This window comes from Mixophyes fleayi, chromosome 5 (assembly GCF_038048845.1).
Source record: "Mixophyes fleayi isolate aMixFle1 chromosome 5, aMixFle1.hap1, whole genome shotgun sequence".
Classification (NCBI taxonomy): domain Eukaryota; kingdom Metazoa; phylum Chordata; class Amphibia; order Anura; family Limnodynastidae; genus Mixophyes; species Mixophyes fleayi.
In genome coordinates this window covers 212,906,145-212,921,212 of record NC_134406.1, presented here as the reverse complement: position 1 = coordinate 212,921,212, position 15,068 = coordinate 212,906,145, and the positions used below count along the sequence as shown (strand labels likewise).

Sequence of the window (15,068 nt, the reverse complement as noted above, 5' to 3'; positions counted from 1 at the left end):
ATGATCTGCAGACCTAGATGAACCTCTTCCTCGTCCTCTAGGTCTGCCTTTTTCCCGGCTTGTTAGAACAGGAGCAGAGAAGGTGACCTTTGTTGCCACAATATAAACAAAGGTCCAAGGTACGTCTCCTTGTTTTCACCTCCGGAGAGAGACGATAAGCCCCTAACTGCATAGGGGCTTCTTTTTCAGCTCTTTCTCCTTGATACGTCTATTAACCTTGATAGACAGTTGCATAAGTCCTTCCAGGGAAGTGGGTGAAGGATATTGAACCAGAGAGTCCTTAATGTGATCAGACAAACCTCCTTTGCTGGAGTAGGATTAGTTAGGCTCTCATCCATCAGGCCAGTACTTCCAAGGTTTATGGTCGGTTATAATGTTGGAATCGGAGCTATTGATAAGCCTTTACAACTGGACTAGTAGAGGTCTTCACCTATAGCACCTTTCCCATAGAACTATATACTTTGCCGGAACTCGGATGCCCCCAGGATAACTGCGGCACAGGATAGAGTAACTGGAGGCGTAGGCCAAGGCCATCCCAGGGAGCGGGTCTATAGCCAGAAGAAAGATCAGGGTACAGGTCAGAGATCGGATCTGGCAGCAAACAAGCAGGTCCAATATTCAGGCAAAGGTCAAGGTCACAAGCAGTGAAGCGAGATCCAATATCCAGGCAAATGGTCACGGCAACAGGCAATCATGCAAGGTCACAATGGAGAATCAATCAGGTATGTCAGAAAAAAAAGCAGGTCAGCAACACACAGGCAGTGGATGCTATAACCGGCAGGGAGACTAAGCCATCCCTGCCTTAAATACATGGAAGGGCCAATCACAGAGGGGGATCTCAAGAGGAGAATAATTGATTATAATATGTTGCGCACGGCTGCCCAGCTGGCCGGGTCGCGGCGGTGAATAGAAAAGCGTCCCAGGCGTCATGACGACGGCTGGGACACTAGCCAGGGAGCAGGAGCAAGTCGCGGTTCATTGCCTCGCTCGTGACAGTACCCCCCTCCTTGAGAAGGGGTCAAGGAACCCTGACATCCAGGTTTTCCAGGAGCGAGTCCTGGCGGCTCGGGCACCAGCGCTGCTCGTGACAGTTTAGACATATGGGACTAGCCATAATATATACCTACATATTGTAATGTACTTCCCCCACCATCGTAACTGTAATTAATTTCCCACCACCATCATAGCCAATCAATGACATCGATGGTCATGATGGATTGTAAAACCTTCCATCTACCCACTGCTTGTATATGAGGTAAGAGGCAGCTCAGGAGGGGAAATAATTAATTACAGGCAGGGGGGAGAGCAGGTCAGTGCTCAAGGCAGGCTGTTAATTTGCACCCTGCAAATTTAACCTGCCACTGCCTAGCCACCCATCTCCCCGCACTGTTTGACACCTGCTGCTTTAGACAAACAATGTTTAATAATTGTTAAAACAAGCATTTCATTATATGCAAATGTGCTTATTTATCCACCTAGAGCATTCGAAGCTGCATGCCCAACGGGGATGGCAAAGAGCAAAAAAACTAGGAGGGGTGGCTGGCTGTAGATAGCCAAAAGATGGGAGTGTGATTTATCAGCAAAATTTATAAAAATGTATTTTAAAAAATGGCATTTAATTCTCCCATTTGGTCAACGAAAGGATCAAACTGATAAAAAAAAAACCTGTATAACACACAAAATGTTTTCGTTCACTAGATGAAGGTGGGCAAAAAGAAATGGAGCTCAACAACTTATGGCATATGCAGAGACTGCATTATTCACTAGTACTTCATTCAATAGCATCACGTCTATATGATATCAAGCTACAACACTTTATTTGGATTACTGCAGTATTGAAGAATCCTATTGGATTACCAAAGTTGTAATGGCTGACCGAGATCATCTGACCGCCGGCTTGTTCTATAAACAGTCTATAACGCAATTTTTGTGTTTCGGATGAAACCGCCAGTAACCTAAAGTGGGCAGAGAAACACGTCAGGAGATGCTGACGTTCTGGATTAGAGTCCTTTGGTCCTCTCAACAAAGAGCTGAATGATTTGAGGATCAATACACTATAGAGCTCTCCAGGTAATGGAGTAAATCTCTGGAAGGATAAGTACTTTCTGCATCAAATATCTGCAGTATTGTTATTGTTTGCGCTGTGGTTTGTGCCCATATGAAGAAGGGTTCTATTCACAGCTGATATTCCTTCGTTTATCATACTGAAGAGTTTAAAGGAATTTAAATCCACATTTTCGGTGACATAAAACTCTATTTCCTAATTGTGAGTTAAGAAGAATTGTTTCATTTATGAGATAGATCAAAGTGATCACTATCTATCATGCTGTTTTATGTGCAATACTTGTGCTGATTTTTATTTTGACATAATTTAGCTATACCGTGATTTTGATTAATTGCGTATTAGTGAGGTTATTAACTCCGAAATAGATCTGTTTAGCGTAATTATTGTTTTTAATTTAACATTTAATAAATATATAATTAATTATCTGTATACAGCACACTCTTTTTTTGTGTTTCTTTTCTATTTGATGTATTTTTACAGGTTTCCGATCTCTGTTAGAGAGCTGCAGTGCAAATAAGCATTGTTTATTTTGAATGGTATTTAGCGCCCATTATTTGTATGATTTATAGTAATAACACTGTCATGTCGCTTATATCTCTTATGTATATTACGCTTAATAAGATTATATTGTGTCCGAATAGGGTAGTGTGACTTGCATTTGTTACTAACACTGCCGTATACCTGATGCAGAAATACTGCAGTGTTTGAATTATCTTGACATATGTGCGACAATATACACATGTAAGTATGCTTTTGTGCAACAGACTTTTTACATGTATATTTAGAACGCAAAATATGTCACACTCAAAATGAGGCCCTATGAATGTAGGAATGTAGTGCTGGAAACTGCATCCTGTGCATTCTAGCACAAACTAAGCCCTTTAAATATAACGTTTCTCTGTAGAGTAACACCTATAGAAAATGTAGAATTATTGCATCAGTACCTTGTTGACTCTGAAATTCTTTCACAAGATCCTTGATGTCCAGAGTAGGGTTTACTGTAACACAAAGAAACCAGAAAATTGTACAAATAATTGTAAAAAATGACCTTATATGGCAAAGAATAAAGCAGTCAGAATTAAAATACAACAGCAATACCGTCGAGTGGACCATCCAGGTTGAGCCTCAACCAGTTTACTTGTAGTGCAGTGAGAAGAAAGAGGCCCTATTATTATATCACCAGATAATGTGAGTGCAATCACAGATTTTCTGGTGTTTTAGAACTACACTTGATGTATGAGAAATCCGTGTCTTCTTATATTTTTCTGTGTCCAGCTCCCTACACATGCTATGTAAGTAACACAAGACAATTTTGACTTAAATTTCTCACAGTGCTCAACAAAACACAAATTATTCAATGATTGTTGTTAAAGAACCATATATGTTTGTTGATAACAGTGGCAAATAATGATAAAAAAAAGTTCCAGGCCTGATCCACCCAAACCTGCACAACTGCACATACATTCCCTCAAAGCCACTCTTACTGAACGACAGTCCATAGCACTTTTGGGGTCTGAAAGTCAGGACAATCATGCCAAAAATCAGGGAGGTATGTAAACGTATGGAGAAAATGCTGAGTATATTATATAACGTACATAAAATATATTAGGGCAGCACTGTGGCATAGTGGTTAGCACTTCTGCCTTACAGAACTGGGGTCATGAGTTCAATTCCCAACCATGGCCTTATCTGTGAGGAGTTTGTATGTTTGCGTGGGTTTCCTCTGGGTGCTCCGGTTTCCTCCCACACTCAACCTACCAGTATGTTTTTGGATTGGCAGCTAACAAATTGACCCTAGTCTGTCTGTGTGTGTTAGGGAATTTAGACTGTAAGCCCCAATGGGGCAGGGACTGATGTGAGTAAGTTCTCTGTACAGCGCTGCGGAATTAGTGGCGCTATATAAATAAATGGTGATGGTGATGATGATGATGATAGTTGCTTCAAAAGCAATAAGGAAATTGGTTATAATTCTTATTGAAACATACTGGGCAACATATAGTAACCCGCACAGCTGTGAGTGCTTGATATAATCTTTACCAGAACATGGCTTTATTAAGTTGAATAAAACATTCAGAAAAAGAAGCTCATGGAGGAGAACTTACCTTTTCTGTACTGCATTAGCTCCGTGAAGTAAAAAGAGGCAAAGTGAGCAATGTTCCCTGGCTGAGTGACCATCACAGCCCGGCTCAGGCCCTCCAGCAATGTCTTTAGTCCATACGGTACAAGAAGTCTGGGCTTTGTGGGCATCATTATTCTAAGGGTTTAACAGGACTGCTGAAACTGGAAACAGAAAGATAGATCATTCTATATATACCTGCATATTACTAGATGCTTGCAGCCATTTAAATTGTTATTAATCAAAGAGGCATTGCAAGCTTCAATGTATGCATAGACAATTATCTAACTAATCCAGCAATATCTATCTGGTCCTATCTACAGTACAGATGTGTGCCTGTCCTACCTATTGTCCAACCAATGTACAAGGCTTATGCCTGAGCTATCTCTGTGCTGTTACATGATGAGGTCCACATATATGTTACAACCATTCTCTTGTGGGCCATACATTACTACAAAATATAAATGTGATGCTATAATATAGTGTCAGATCATGATAGGAGAAGCCTTCTACCTACTAATTCTTACTGTTCAGGGTCTACAACCGTGAGGAGTTAAAGCTAAATTTGACCTCAATATGTGTTTTTAGATACTATGTCTTGACCTTCAAATGATGGAGCAGGTTGTGAATCCCCCACCTGACATCATCATCATTGACTTGCTATGTAATGAAACAACTAAAGGTCTTTAAAGTGTGGTCCAAAGACATGAAAACCACTATTGTCAGCCCGGCATTCCCACCATCTCCAGTGTGTATTAGGAAGGTAAGAGCATTATAGAACAAATTCAGTAAAGCAGTCCTAATACAGTGTGACTGATACAGAACTTTCATTCTGGTATCTATTCAGGCTAGGTTCACTATGTTCCTATACTGAGGTAAATAGCTTGGTATCTTTAGGCCCATAGTGACCCACTTCTTGCTCAGTCTCTGAAATCATAATTGTTAGATTAAAATATGTTAGTTATTATGGTGTGAGGAATGTTAATGTAATTTTGATTTTTTTTTTTTTATTGAACAGTCATTGCTTTTTCATAATAATTTTAACACCGTTGGGGGGCGGGGGGTTTCTATAAAATGACTTGGACCAAGACGGATGAAAAATAACTAAACATTTACTTTAGCTGTAAGTAGTATTCTAAAAGTAATTACAACATTTTAAATATAATTTTAAGCACATCTGATGGCAGTGGTTGCATCTTCTGTTGACAGAAATAATTAGTTGTAGTTTAGATGGAGAAAAGGAAATAGATGAGAGTCCTAACTGACAGTAATCCAAATAAATTTGGGCAGCTTGGGAATTGGAAAACAAAGAATAAAAAGAGACTACCTACTAAAGTTTATGTAAAGCCCCAATGTAAATATAACATACTTCCCAACTCTCCCTGAATGTCAGGGAGACTCCCTGAACTAGGGGTTATCTCCCTCACTCCCTGAAGAGTCTGGCATTCTCCCTGATGCTGAGCCAGTACAAGATGTGGTTGGCTTCGCCATCTGTGGCATAATGACACAGTTCAGAAATTGTGTCCTATGTCCATGTATTGATACCTATGGAGGTGGCCATTTTCATGGAGACCAAGATTTAATCAAAGACTGACAGGTAAGACCACATGACTTCAGTAATGGAGACAGAAATGTAAAAGACACTTCACTCTAGAGATTCATTAGCTGCTTTTATTTAGATAGATAAGTGGTGGAAGGGGGGGCTAATGGCGCAAATATTGCATCATCGAATGATGCAATTCGTTAAGCTCCGCCCCCGCACGCCCACCTCCCCCAAGATCTCCCTGAAGCCAAGGCGGAAAAGTTGGCAAGTATGAAATATAATATCATAAGAATCGCTTTATCTGACAGCTTATTAAAATCTCCCACTGCCTAGCTGAGTGCAGTGAATAAATTATGACATCAGCCCCACTAAACCCAATCCCACTGCCTTATGTGTGTTCACAGTATTCAGTCTCTTCATGAAATTATGAAATCTAACATTGGTAAGCCAGCCATTTTATTGTTTGTTGGAGGTTTTTTTTTTTCCACCATTTCAGATAGAAGATATTTTGTCGACATAACAGTTAAAAAAAAATCACAAATAAACCTAAAGTGAGAGACAAACAAAAATCAGCACTGAGGGCAAAGTTACATAATATATATAATGCACATACAGTACTTTGCCTGGTTCAAGGACACTCTATGGGAGAATAACATCAATGTTACAGCATCTTTAAAATATGTTTGTGCTGAGAGGCTATTCCCTGTATGGGTGTCACCACAGTGTAACATGTTCAATGCACCCATTAGAAGTCATAGATTATGTCTTTTTAAAGCAAAGGGATGCTCGATTATTGTTATGTCTAAGGTAGATTAATTTCAGGACTAAGTATATAGGAGATTGTCAGATGATTAATTGGGGGAACAAATTCTGTACCAAGAAAAGGGATCGTTTAGAGTTGGACAAATTTGCACCCCAAACATGAGTAAGAAAAGGTGCATGACCCCCACAGTTCACTTCTCTCTTTCAATTTGAAGGTACTGTACTCGTGTCTTCAAGCTGATAGATAATCCAAGGCGAATGGCCCCCCTGTGGCATAACCCATCACCCCCCCCCCCCCCCCCCGGTACCAATCCTAAGGTCTTTCCCGATTGAACAAAACACAACTTTACATTTTTACTAGATATTGTCTCAATGGGATTTTTCCCCCCGAGTTTGCTGAGCTCCATGATCACCTACACCTCTCCACCACTTCCTTCTATCATTATCTCCAGTTCGGTCACCTCTTTAACCACCATATTGACCCTCAAACTCTGTGCTGTCCTTCTCCACTGGAAACTTTTCTATCTTAACAGGTCTTCCTCCAAAGGACTTATCTCCAACTATTACTCTATACTGATGCAATACAATCTCCCCTCCTAAGGAGCCCCATGAGCCGTGATGGGTCTTCCCATCATGTCCTCTTGGACATAGGTAAGCCTCTTGAGCTGGAGTGGTGAGCCTCCATTCATGAGGCTGTTGCCAAATCCTCCATATGAACTTGAATCAAAGAGAATTCGTACAAGCTTCTCTTTCGCTGTTATCTGGTCCTTTTTTAGGCTGAAATCAATCTTTCCGGATTTGTCAGATCGTTGCTGGTGTACCGGTGGTCAGCAGGGTACCCTGTGTCACGTTTGGTGGTGTTGCCCTAAAATTAAACCCTTTTGGTGGGAAGTGTCAGATCACCCACTTAATATTTCCTTTTCATGTCTCCTTCTGCCTCGTCTACCACCGGGAATTCACAGACTAGTCTGGAAGCTCCTTGGCCACATTCTTTCTGTGGCCAGATGTCTAATCGCAAAAAACTGGAAAAACCCTGAACCCACCACAATTTCTGCCCTTATATCAAGTATCTGGCAAATATATAAAATGGAACACATCATTAGCTTACTTCATGAACATCCCAACCAATTCCTGTCGTCTTGGCAAGTCTGGACAGAGTACTTTGATACCTGAGGTCCTCCCCACTCTGTTGTTTTGTCGCATAGGAGCTGAGAGATCCCCCCCTCTCATCCTTTCTCCCATTCCTCCCTTTTTGTCCCCCTACTAACATTTCCCAGCACTATGCCCACCCCTCCCCTCCCCTCCCCTGATTACTTTCTTCCTTAGAACGCTACATCTTTTGGTATTATTTTGACTTGTGTCCACAGTCTTGCACTAAGATTATCTCATGCCTTCATTCATTTGATAGGGTTCTTTATTGTAGAAATTCACTTGTACTGATTTGTGTATGTTAACATTCTACCCCTGACCCAACCCCTTAGTTTTTCTTTTCTGTACTCCTCCCTCGTACCCATGGTTTCAGCAAAATTTGAATAAAATTTTATTTAAAGATTAAAAGGAAAGATACATGCAACTAAAATAAATAATGAAATGAAATGTCATATAGTGTTTTGACAGTTATAAATAAATGCAGAAATAGCATTTTCAGTATAAACAGGTATTAAATACAAAATACTCATTAAATTAAGTACAAACATCTAATGAAAATAGATGGCAGTGTCTTCATCTCTAATTGTGTTACAATTACATGAACACACCAATCCTGCACTTGGCTTATGCTTGCCCGTCCCTGTTCTTGTTCTTGTAAAATCTAATATACACAAAGTCAACAGATGTTTCCATACACTTTCTGTATGTCCGCACAATATGCATCTTACCATCTGTGACAGGATGGACTGCCTATGCCACCCTGTCTGTTGTTGCTGGGAACCGGCTGGGCTTACTTTGCCACCGTCCCCTTTCGTTATTACGAATATGCCCTTCCTAATGCAGTAGGAGGAGCCTGCTGCCGCCACCGGGCTTCTTTATGGTGCCCAGAACCACGTTCCTTCTGGGTAACTGTCACTGCTAGTGTACTCCTGTGCTGGTACACTTGGGCTGGTACCCCGGACCGCCTACTATGGATCAGGGCGCTGTGGATGGATTCCCCCTGGCCTATCACACTGGCCAGCTGCTGGGTAGCGGCAGAGCGGTGGTACTGAAGAGCCAAACTAAGAAACAGCAGGAGAACGGATTAGATTTAGGGTCTAATCTGCAGGTCACAGGATTACAGCAATATTGAAGAAGTTGTCAAGCAGGGTCTTGAAGCAGAGTGATGTTTTATTTTGCTCCGGTGCCCTGACAAAGACAGTTCCACTGATTAAAGGTATCAGTGGTCAGTTCAGATGGAACATCAGAATGATAAATTTCAGTGTGTAAAACGGTTGTCACGGTTTGGTAAACTGGATTCTTTGATCTTCCCAACTTGACACTACTCCTAGTAAGGAGTGGAGTCTAACGAACGGACGGTTTTCTCCAGGGACCACCGCAAGGTGGTTTGGACTTAGCTGCGTTCATCCGCAGGCCGCGGCCCTTACCAGGAGTGTCAGGCGAGACCCTTTAGGAGAGTAAGTTAGATAAGAGGAACAAGATGCTGCAGAGGAGATGAAGCACAAGGCCAGTAGCCAGCGGTACAGTGGAGTAAGATGGAGCGTAAGCTCTTGAGCCGGTAGCACAGTGGAGATAGATGGAGCGTATGCTCTTGAGCCAGTGGCACAGTGGAGACAGATGGAGCATAAGCTCTTTAGCCAGCGGCACAGTAGAGACAGGTGGAGTGTGAGCTCATTTAGCCAGCGGCACAGTGGAGACAGATGGAGCGTGAGCTTGTAGCCTGCGGCACAGCAGAGACAGGTGGAGCGTGAGCTCGTAGCCAGCGGCACAGCAGAGACAGGTGGAGCGCAAGCTCTTCAGCCAGTGACACAGTGGAGACAGATGGAGCATAAGCTCTTTAGCCAGCGGCACAGTAGAGACAGGTGGAGCGTAAGCTCTTTAGCCAGCGGCACAGAGGAGACAGATGGAGCATAAGCTCTTTCGCCAACAGCAGAGTAGGTACAGGTGGAGCGTAAGCTCATTTAGGCAGCAGCACAATGGAGACAGATGGAGCATGAGCTCTTAGCCAGCAGCACAGTAGAGACAGGTGGCAGCGGCACCGTCCCATACCCATCATCTCCCCTCGTCCCACTTTCTGCCCCAATCTCAACCCCCCACCCTCGCTCTAGCAATACCACTAACCTCATCCAAATATCCCCCCTGACCTACTTCCCCTTCTTCTGTGCCCTTTGAAACTCCAGATCCTTCCGTAATAGGCTGCCTGCTATTCATGACCTCTTCATCTCCAACTCTCTTATCCTTCTTGCTATCACTGAAACCTGGCTCTCGTCTACTGACGCTGTCTTCCCTGCCGCTTTCTCCCATGGAGGCCTCTCCTTCACCCACTCCACTAGACCGGATGACCATCCAGGAGGTGGTGTGGGCCTCCTCCTTTCTCATAACTGTACTTTTTGGGTCATTTCCACTGTGCCTTCCCTCACTTTCTCCTCTTTTGAAGTTCACTCTATCCGTCTCTTCTCCCCATCCATGTCTGTGTTGCCATCATTGACCACCTCCCTGGCCCCACATCCATTTTTCTTGATAAACTTGCAGCCTGGCTTCTCCACTTCCTTTCCTCTGACCTCCCTTCCATCATACTTGGTGATTTTAACATCCTTATTGACAACTCCACTGATTTTGCCTTCATTAAACTTCTTGCCCTCTTCTCCTTCTTTAGTCTCACTCAGTGGACCTCACCTCCCACCATATTGAGGACAGTTGGAAAATGGTTTTGCTCTCTCCGACCTGTTCTTTTCACCTCCTTTGACTGCTGGTGTCTTAAGCTCAGTTGCTGCTTGTGTAGATTCTGGGATGTCAGGGCCCTATTTTGAAGAAAAAAACAGGTACATAAAGTTTAGGAGTCCCCAAACAGTCCCGTTAATAAATCAATAGCACTCCCTTTAATAATTGTGCCTCCCTACCTGTAACCAGCCCCAAATTTGGAATTAAATAAAATTAATACTATTCACTTTTCATAATAGAACTATTTTCCCCAAGCAGCCCCGACATTAAATTAATAGTGTACACATTTAATAAATACACTTATTCCCCTCCCTACAAAACAGCCTGGCAATAAATTAATAGCATTTACATGTAATAAATAAACCCATTTCTTAAAACCATTGCCAACATTTTATAATTCATATTCACATTTAATAAATAGCACTTCTTCTCCCCAAACTCAAGCACACATTAAATACCTCACCATCACTCCACAAATAAATCAATATCCCACCTTCTACCCACTTACATTAGAACCCCTTTCTCACGCATCCAGCTCTGTTGGGACAGGCAGACTCTTCTGTTGGCCTCTCTGGCAGCCTGAAATGTCACAGCTCGTCTTCCTTCATGTCAAGTGACACATATAATTATCAAAATATCCTTACTATATGTATGTATATATTAGTTATCCCTAACAGCCTAGTCCAGATAAGCACTAGCAGGCCTGAATTTGTGGCAAGGCAACAGAGCTAGCATGGAGGCATATTAAAATATTTACATTATGCGTTTCCATATAAAGTGGAGAAGAGTGAGTGGCCTTAATTTTGTCATTTTTCCCATAATGTCCACTTTTAGAAATGCTACTTCCCTGGGGGATGGAGAGAGGGTAAATAAATAGAAAATCTAGGTCTGAGCACATCGTACTTCTCTGTTCTCCATTTATATCCCAACATCCCACTTCTCAATCCTCTATCGTCCCTCTCACTCCTCACCTTCTTAGCATCCTCAACCCCCTTCTTATCAGCGTTGGTGTCCCTTCATGGGTTGTCACTCTGCAACCCCCTCTATGTGTATAATCACCCCCTCCTTGTCCATAAATTACCTCCTTCTTGTACATAAATCACCCCCTCCTTGTCCATAAATCACCTCCTTCTTGTACATAAATCAACCCCTCCTTGTCCATAAATCACCTCCTTCTTGTCCATAAATCACCTCCTCCTTGTCCATAAATCACTTCCGCATTGTCCATAAATCACCCCCATATCCATAAATCACCCCCTGCTTGTCACAATCATCCCCTTCATTTTCATAATCCCCTCCTCCTCTGGCTGAAACACAGATAGACACACACACACACAGCAGATCCTAACTTACCTTATGCCAAAAAGGCAGCGCAGTTCGTCTCTCTCTGCTCCTCTACACGGCAACTACGGAAGCCCAGAAGACTCAAAAAAAAAAAGAAAAAAAAAAAAAGCAAAAGCTTACTTGTGCTTATAGTGCCAACATGCACTTAAACACGGAACCCTGTGCTACCCGCTGTATACCAACATTTGGATTTGGGGGGCAGCAAAAAGAGCCACAGCTGGTCTGGGGGCCCGGGGCACATGCCCCACCCTTAATCCGGCCCTGACTTGACTTTTTTTATAGCTCAATGACTTTTAGGGGTTGTGAAGGGAGGCCTGCAGTGTGCACGCGCGTGACGAGCCCACACGTACATTGTTCGACTGCACATGCGCAGTACATACAGTTCACACACCGATCTTGGCACTTGCATGGCCACACTGCAACTGCGCATGCACATGCCAGGAAAGACGTGAGGGGTGATGACATCATCACCCCTGGCCCCACACACAACATCCACATGTGTGTGGTGAATCACCAGACACAGGGAGACTGGGAGTTTCCGGGTCTGGTCTATAAAAGCCAGACCCGGGACTCACCCTGGCCCTCTCTACTACCTACCTGCCCCTGGACAACGAGCATACACTACACTACTAAAGGAATACACTATTCTATAGGGATACACTACACTACAGAAAAAATAAATTACACTACAATATACATTGCGCTACAGAAAAAAATTCTATACTACAGGAACGTTCCCTATATTGCAGACAAAAAATTGGATCCAGGATACAAGGATTTAATAAGTATCACTGATATTAATATACATATCTATAAAGCTATATGTGTTTGTAATGCTGATTTAACTATTAACTGTTATGTTGAACAATGTTATGATATATATGTGTGAACTGTGAATGCAGAGTTTCTGTGTTCTGTCAGTAAAATACTTTGACTGGAATATATATATATATATATATATATATATATATATATATATATATATATATATATATGTTGGGAGTATTGGTTATTTATTATGAATATATATTGTGAAGTACTGCTGAGACACAGTGGTTATTGGATAAATAAATCTGTAAAGCTTAAGTGTTATTTAGTGTGGTTAAAACTTAAGTATTGGATCTGAATATACCCCCCAATCACTACCATAAAAGAGCTCCCTGAATTTAATTTCAAATGGCAACAACATAAAATTAAATATCTAGGTGTATATAGCAACATACATTATCAATGATATCAAGCAAATTACCACCCATTATAATTGGCTATCAAAAATGATCTGACCTCATGGAATAAACTTTTAGAGGTCCTGGATAAATTCAATTAAAATGAATATCCTGTCAAGGCTGCTTTATCTCTACCACACCCTTGGCATATACATACACCTCAGGTCTTTAAACACCACATGGTATGATTCAGATGGACTCAGAAGCACCTGAGAATTAGACTGACCATTTTGCAATTATCAAGAGCTTCTGAAGCAACCGCAGTTCCATGAGTGGAGAAACGCGTCAGTCTATGTGGACCCTAGAGCAGTGATATTTCTATTGCTTGATCTTCAAACGTATGGATTTTTACTACTTATTTATATGCTATAGTGGGAAGCAGAGTATCAGTGATGAGACACTATTGCAGCTGAGTTTTACACTGAAATTAACTTTCTCAATAAAGATCTTTATTGATAAAAAAAAAAAAAAGAAATGAATTACTCTCACTTATTGAATCCAAAGACAAAGGGATACCTCAAACGCTAGAAGAAAAGCAGGTGTATACAAGGTACCAGCTCCTTGTCAAACTAGTCACAATAATCAACAAAATCTAATCTAATTTAAAAATTTTCATCTCTTCAACCAGCGCATATTCCTTCATATTTTTATGGTTTCACTTCTGTTCTCATGTTAGTGATTAGCACTGATACTAGATTTTCTACATTATTACTCTCACTTAGAGCTGCTGTGCATCAACTTACAGTGATTGAGGATAGTTTTGTATGGTATGTGGAACATTTCTGCAGTCTCTGAATCAACACTAATATGAACTGTGGACAATGGATTTGCTTATTAAAGCCGTGAAGTGACTGGTTTCAGTTCACTTTGGTCTATGACAGTATGATAATATCTGGTATTTGCGCTTTGGTTCATAAAAGAAAGTTATGTAAAGTTCAGATGACTGTATTTGCTATAGATGATTGCTGGTTATTTGCTCTAGACTGCTCCATGTTATCAGCGTACTAATGCTAATTGAATAATCTATTTTTAGCCTCAGTAGATAATAATCCTTATATTTATTTATCATATGCATATGAATAATTATTCTTATGGCTGTTATATTAGAATTTATTTTGTTTTTAATGTATTCTATTTATAAATTTGCACCTTTAATTTTTGATATTACAAATATCGGATATATTATCAGCAATACTTTATTACGGCTTTCTTATTTTAAACAGACTGACTTTAGGGGTGGTTTGAACATAAGAAATATTATTTGATGGTCACATGATGAGCCTCGGATGAGACATTCTCATACAATAGTAGATATATATCCTGTCACCCTTAAATCATTTATATATATTTTCTTATCGATTTATACTTTCACAATATTTTTTTTTTTATAGTATACATAGGGGCAAGGGGCATAGGTGCTATATAGTATACTTGCCCCTAGGTGGTATGTGATGAATAGGGACTGAAATGATAATATGGACTGAATTCTGTATATTAATGGAAATGTTGGTGCTGTTATAGTGATTATTTTTTTAATCAACTAATTTTGGGAGCAGGTCTTCACCATTTAATACTATAACTGTGCACCTAATTTACACATCCTAGATCCATGCGCTTCATACACTATTGGTGATCAGTTGGTTTATCACTGGGACATTAGGGTATCTAAAAAAAAATACAAATACATAAGACATTTTAAAAATGTTCTTAATAATATTTCTAGATGTAATACTTGGCAGTAGTTGCTGGGACAATAACAAGTCAGCGATACCTTTACGTGCACCAAGATGAAATGACTGTGAGAGCCCGGACCAGCAGCGGCTCATGCCCCAGCCTCACACACCGGCTGTCAGGGAGGTATGATAATATGACAGTACACTAGTCCGCCTTTATTATGTCACCCTGGACGTATTATACAGGGCCCCGCTGCCGGTACCACGTCACAGCAGAGGCTGCAGTCAGCGGACATCAGTCGGCGGTAATATAAGTGCTCTGCACCGTTATAGACTATTTCGTTATTACATCCGGGTACTTGCTTAAAAACCATACGCAATCTGGATAGTAACACAACAGCCACAATTTACAAAGCAGTAAAACGTGTGCAGTAGGATGCTGCAAGGAGATGGTTTATGATCAGACTCA

At 41.2% G+C, this 15,068-nt stretch overlaps 1 protein-coding gene across 2 annotated transcripts in view; it reads right to left on the bottom strand.

The window, feature by feature from the left end:
- Positions 1-14,955, bottom strand: part of CABYR (calcium binding tyrosine phosphorylation regulated) — a 28,094-nt gene extending 13,139 nt beyond the window's left edge. For both annotated transcript variants that reach the window (XM_075213431.1, XM_075213432.1), the window contains exons 1-3: positions 14,698-14,955; positions 4,168-4,345; positions 3,010-3,063 (exon numbers count right to left, since the gene is read on the bottom strand). In XM_075213431.1, the coding sequence (XP_075069532.1) occupies positions 3,010-3,063; positions 4,168-4,315 (202 nt within the window). In that variant the 5' untranslated portion in view covers positions 4,316-4,345; positions 14,698-14,955. The remainder of the gene's footprint in view (positions 1-3,009; positions 3,064-4,167; positions 4,346-14,697) is intronic.
- Between the last annotated feature and the right edge of the window lie 113 nt (positions 14,956-15,068).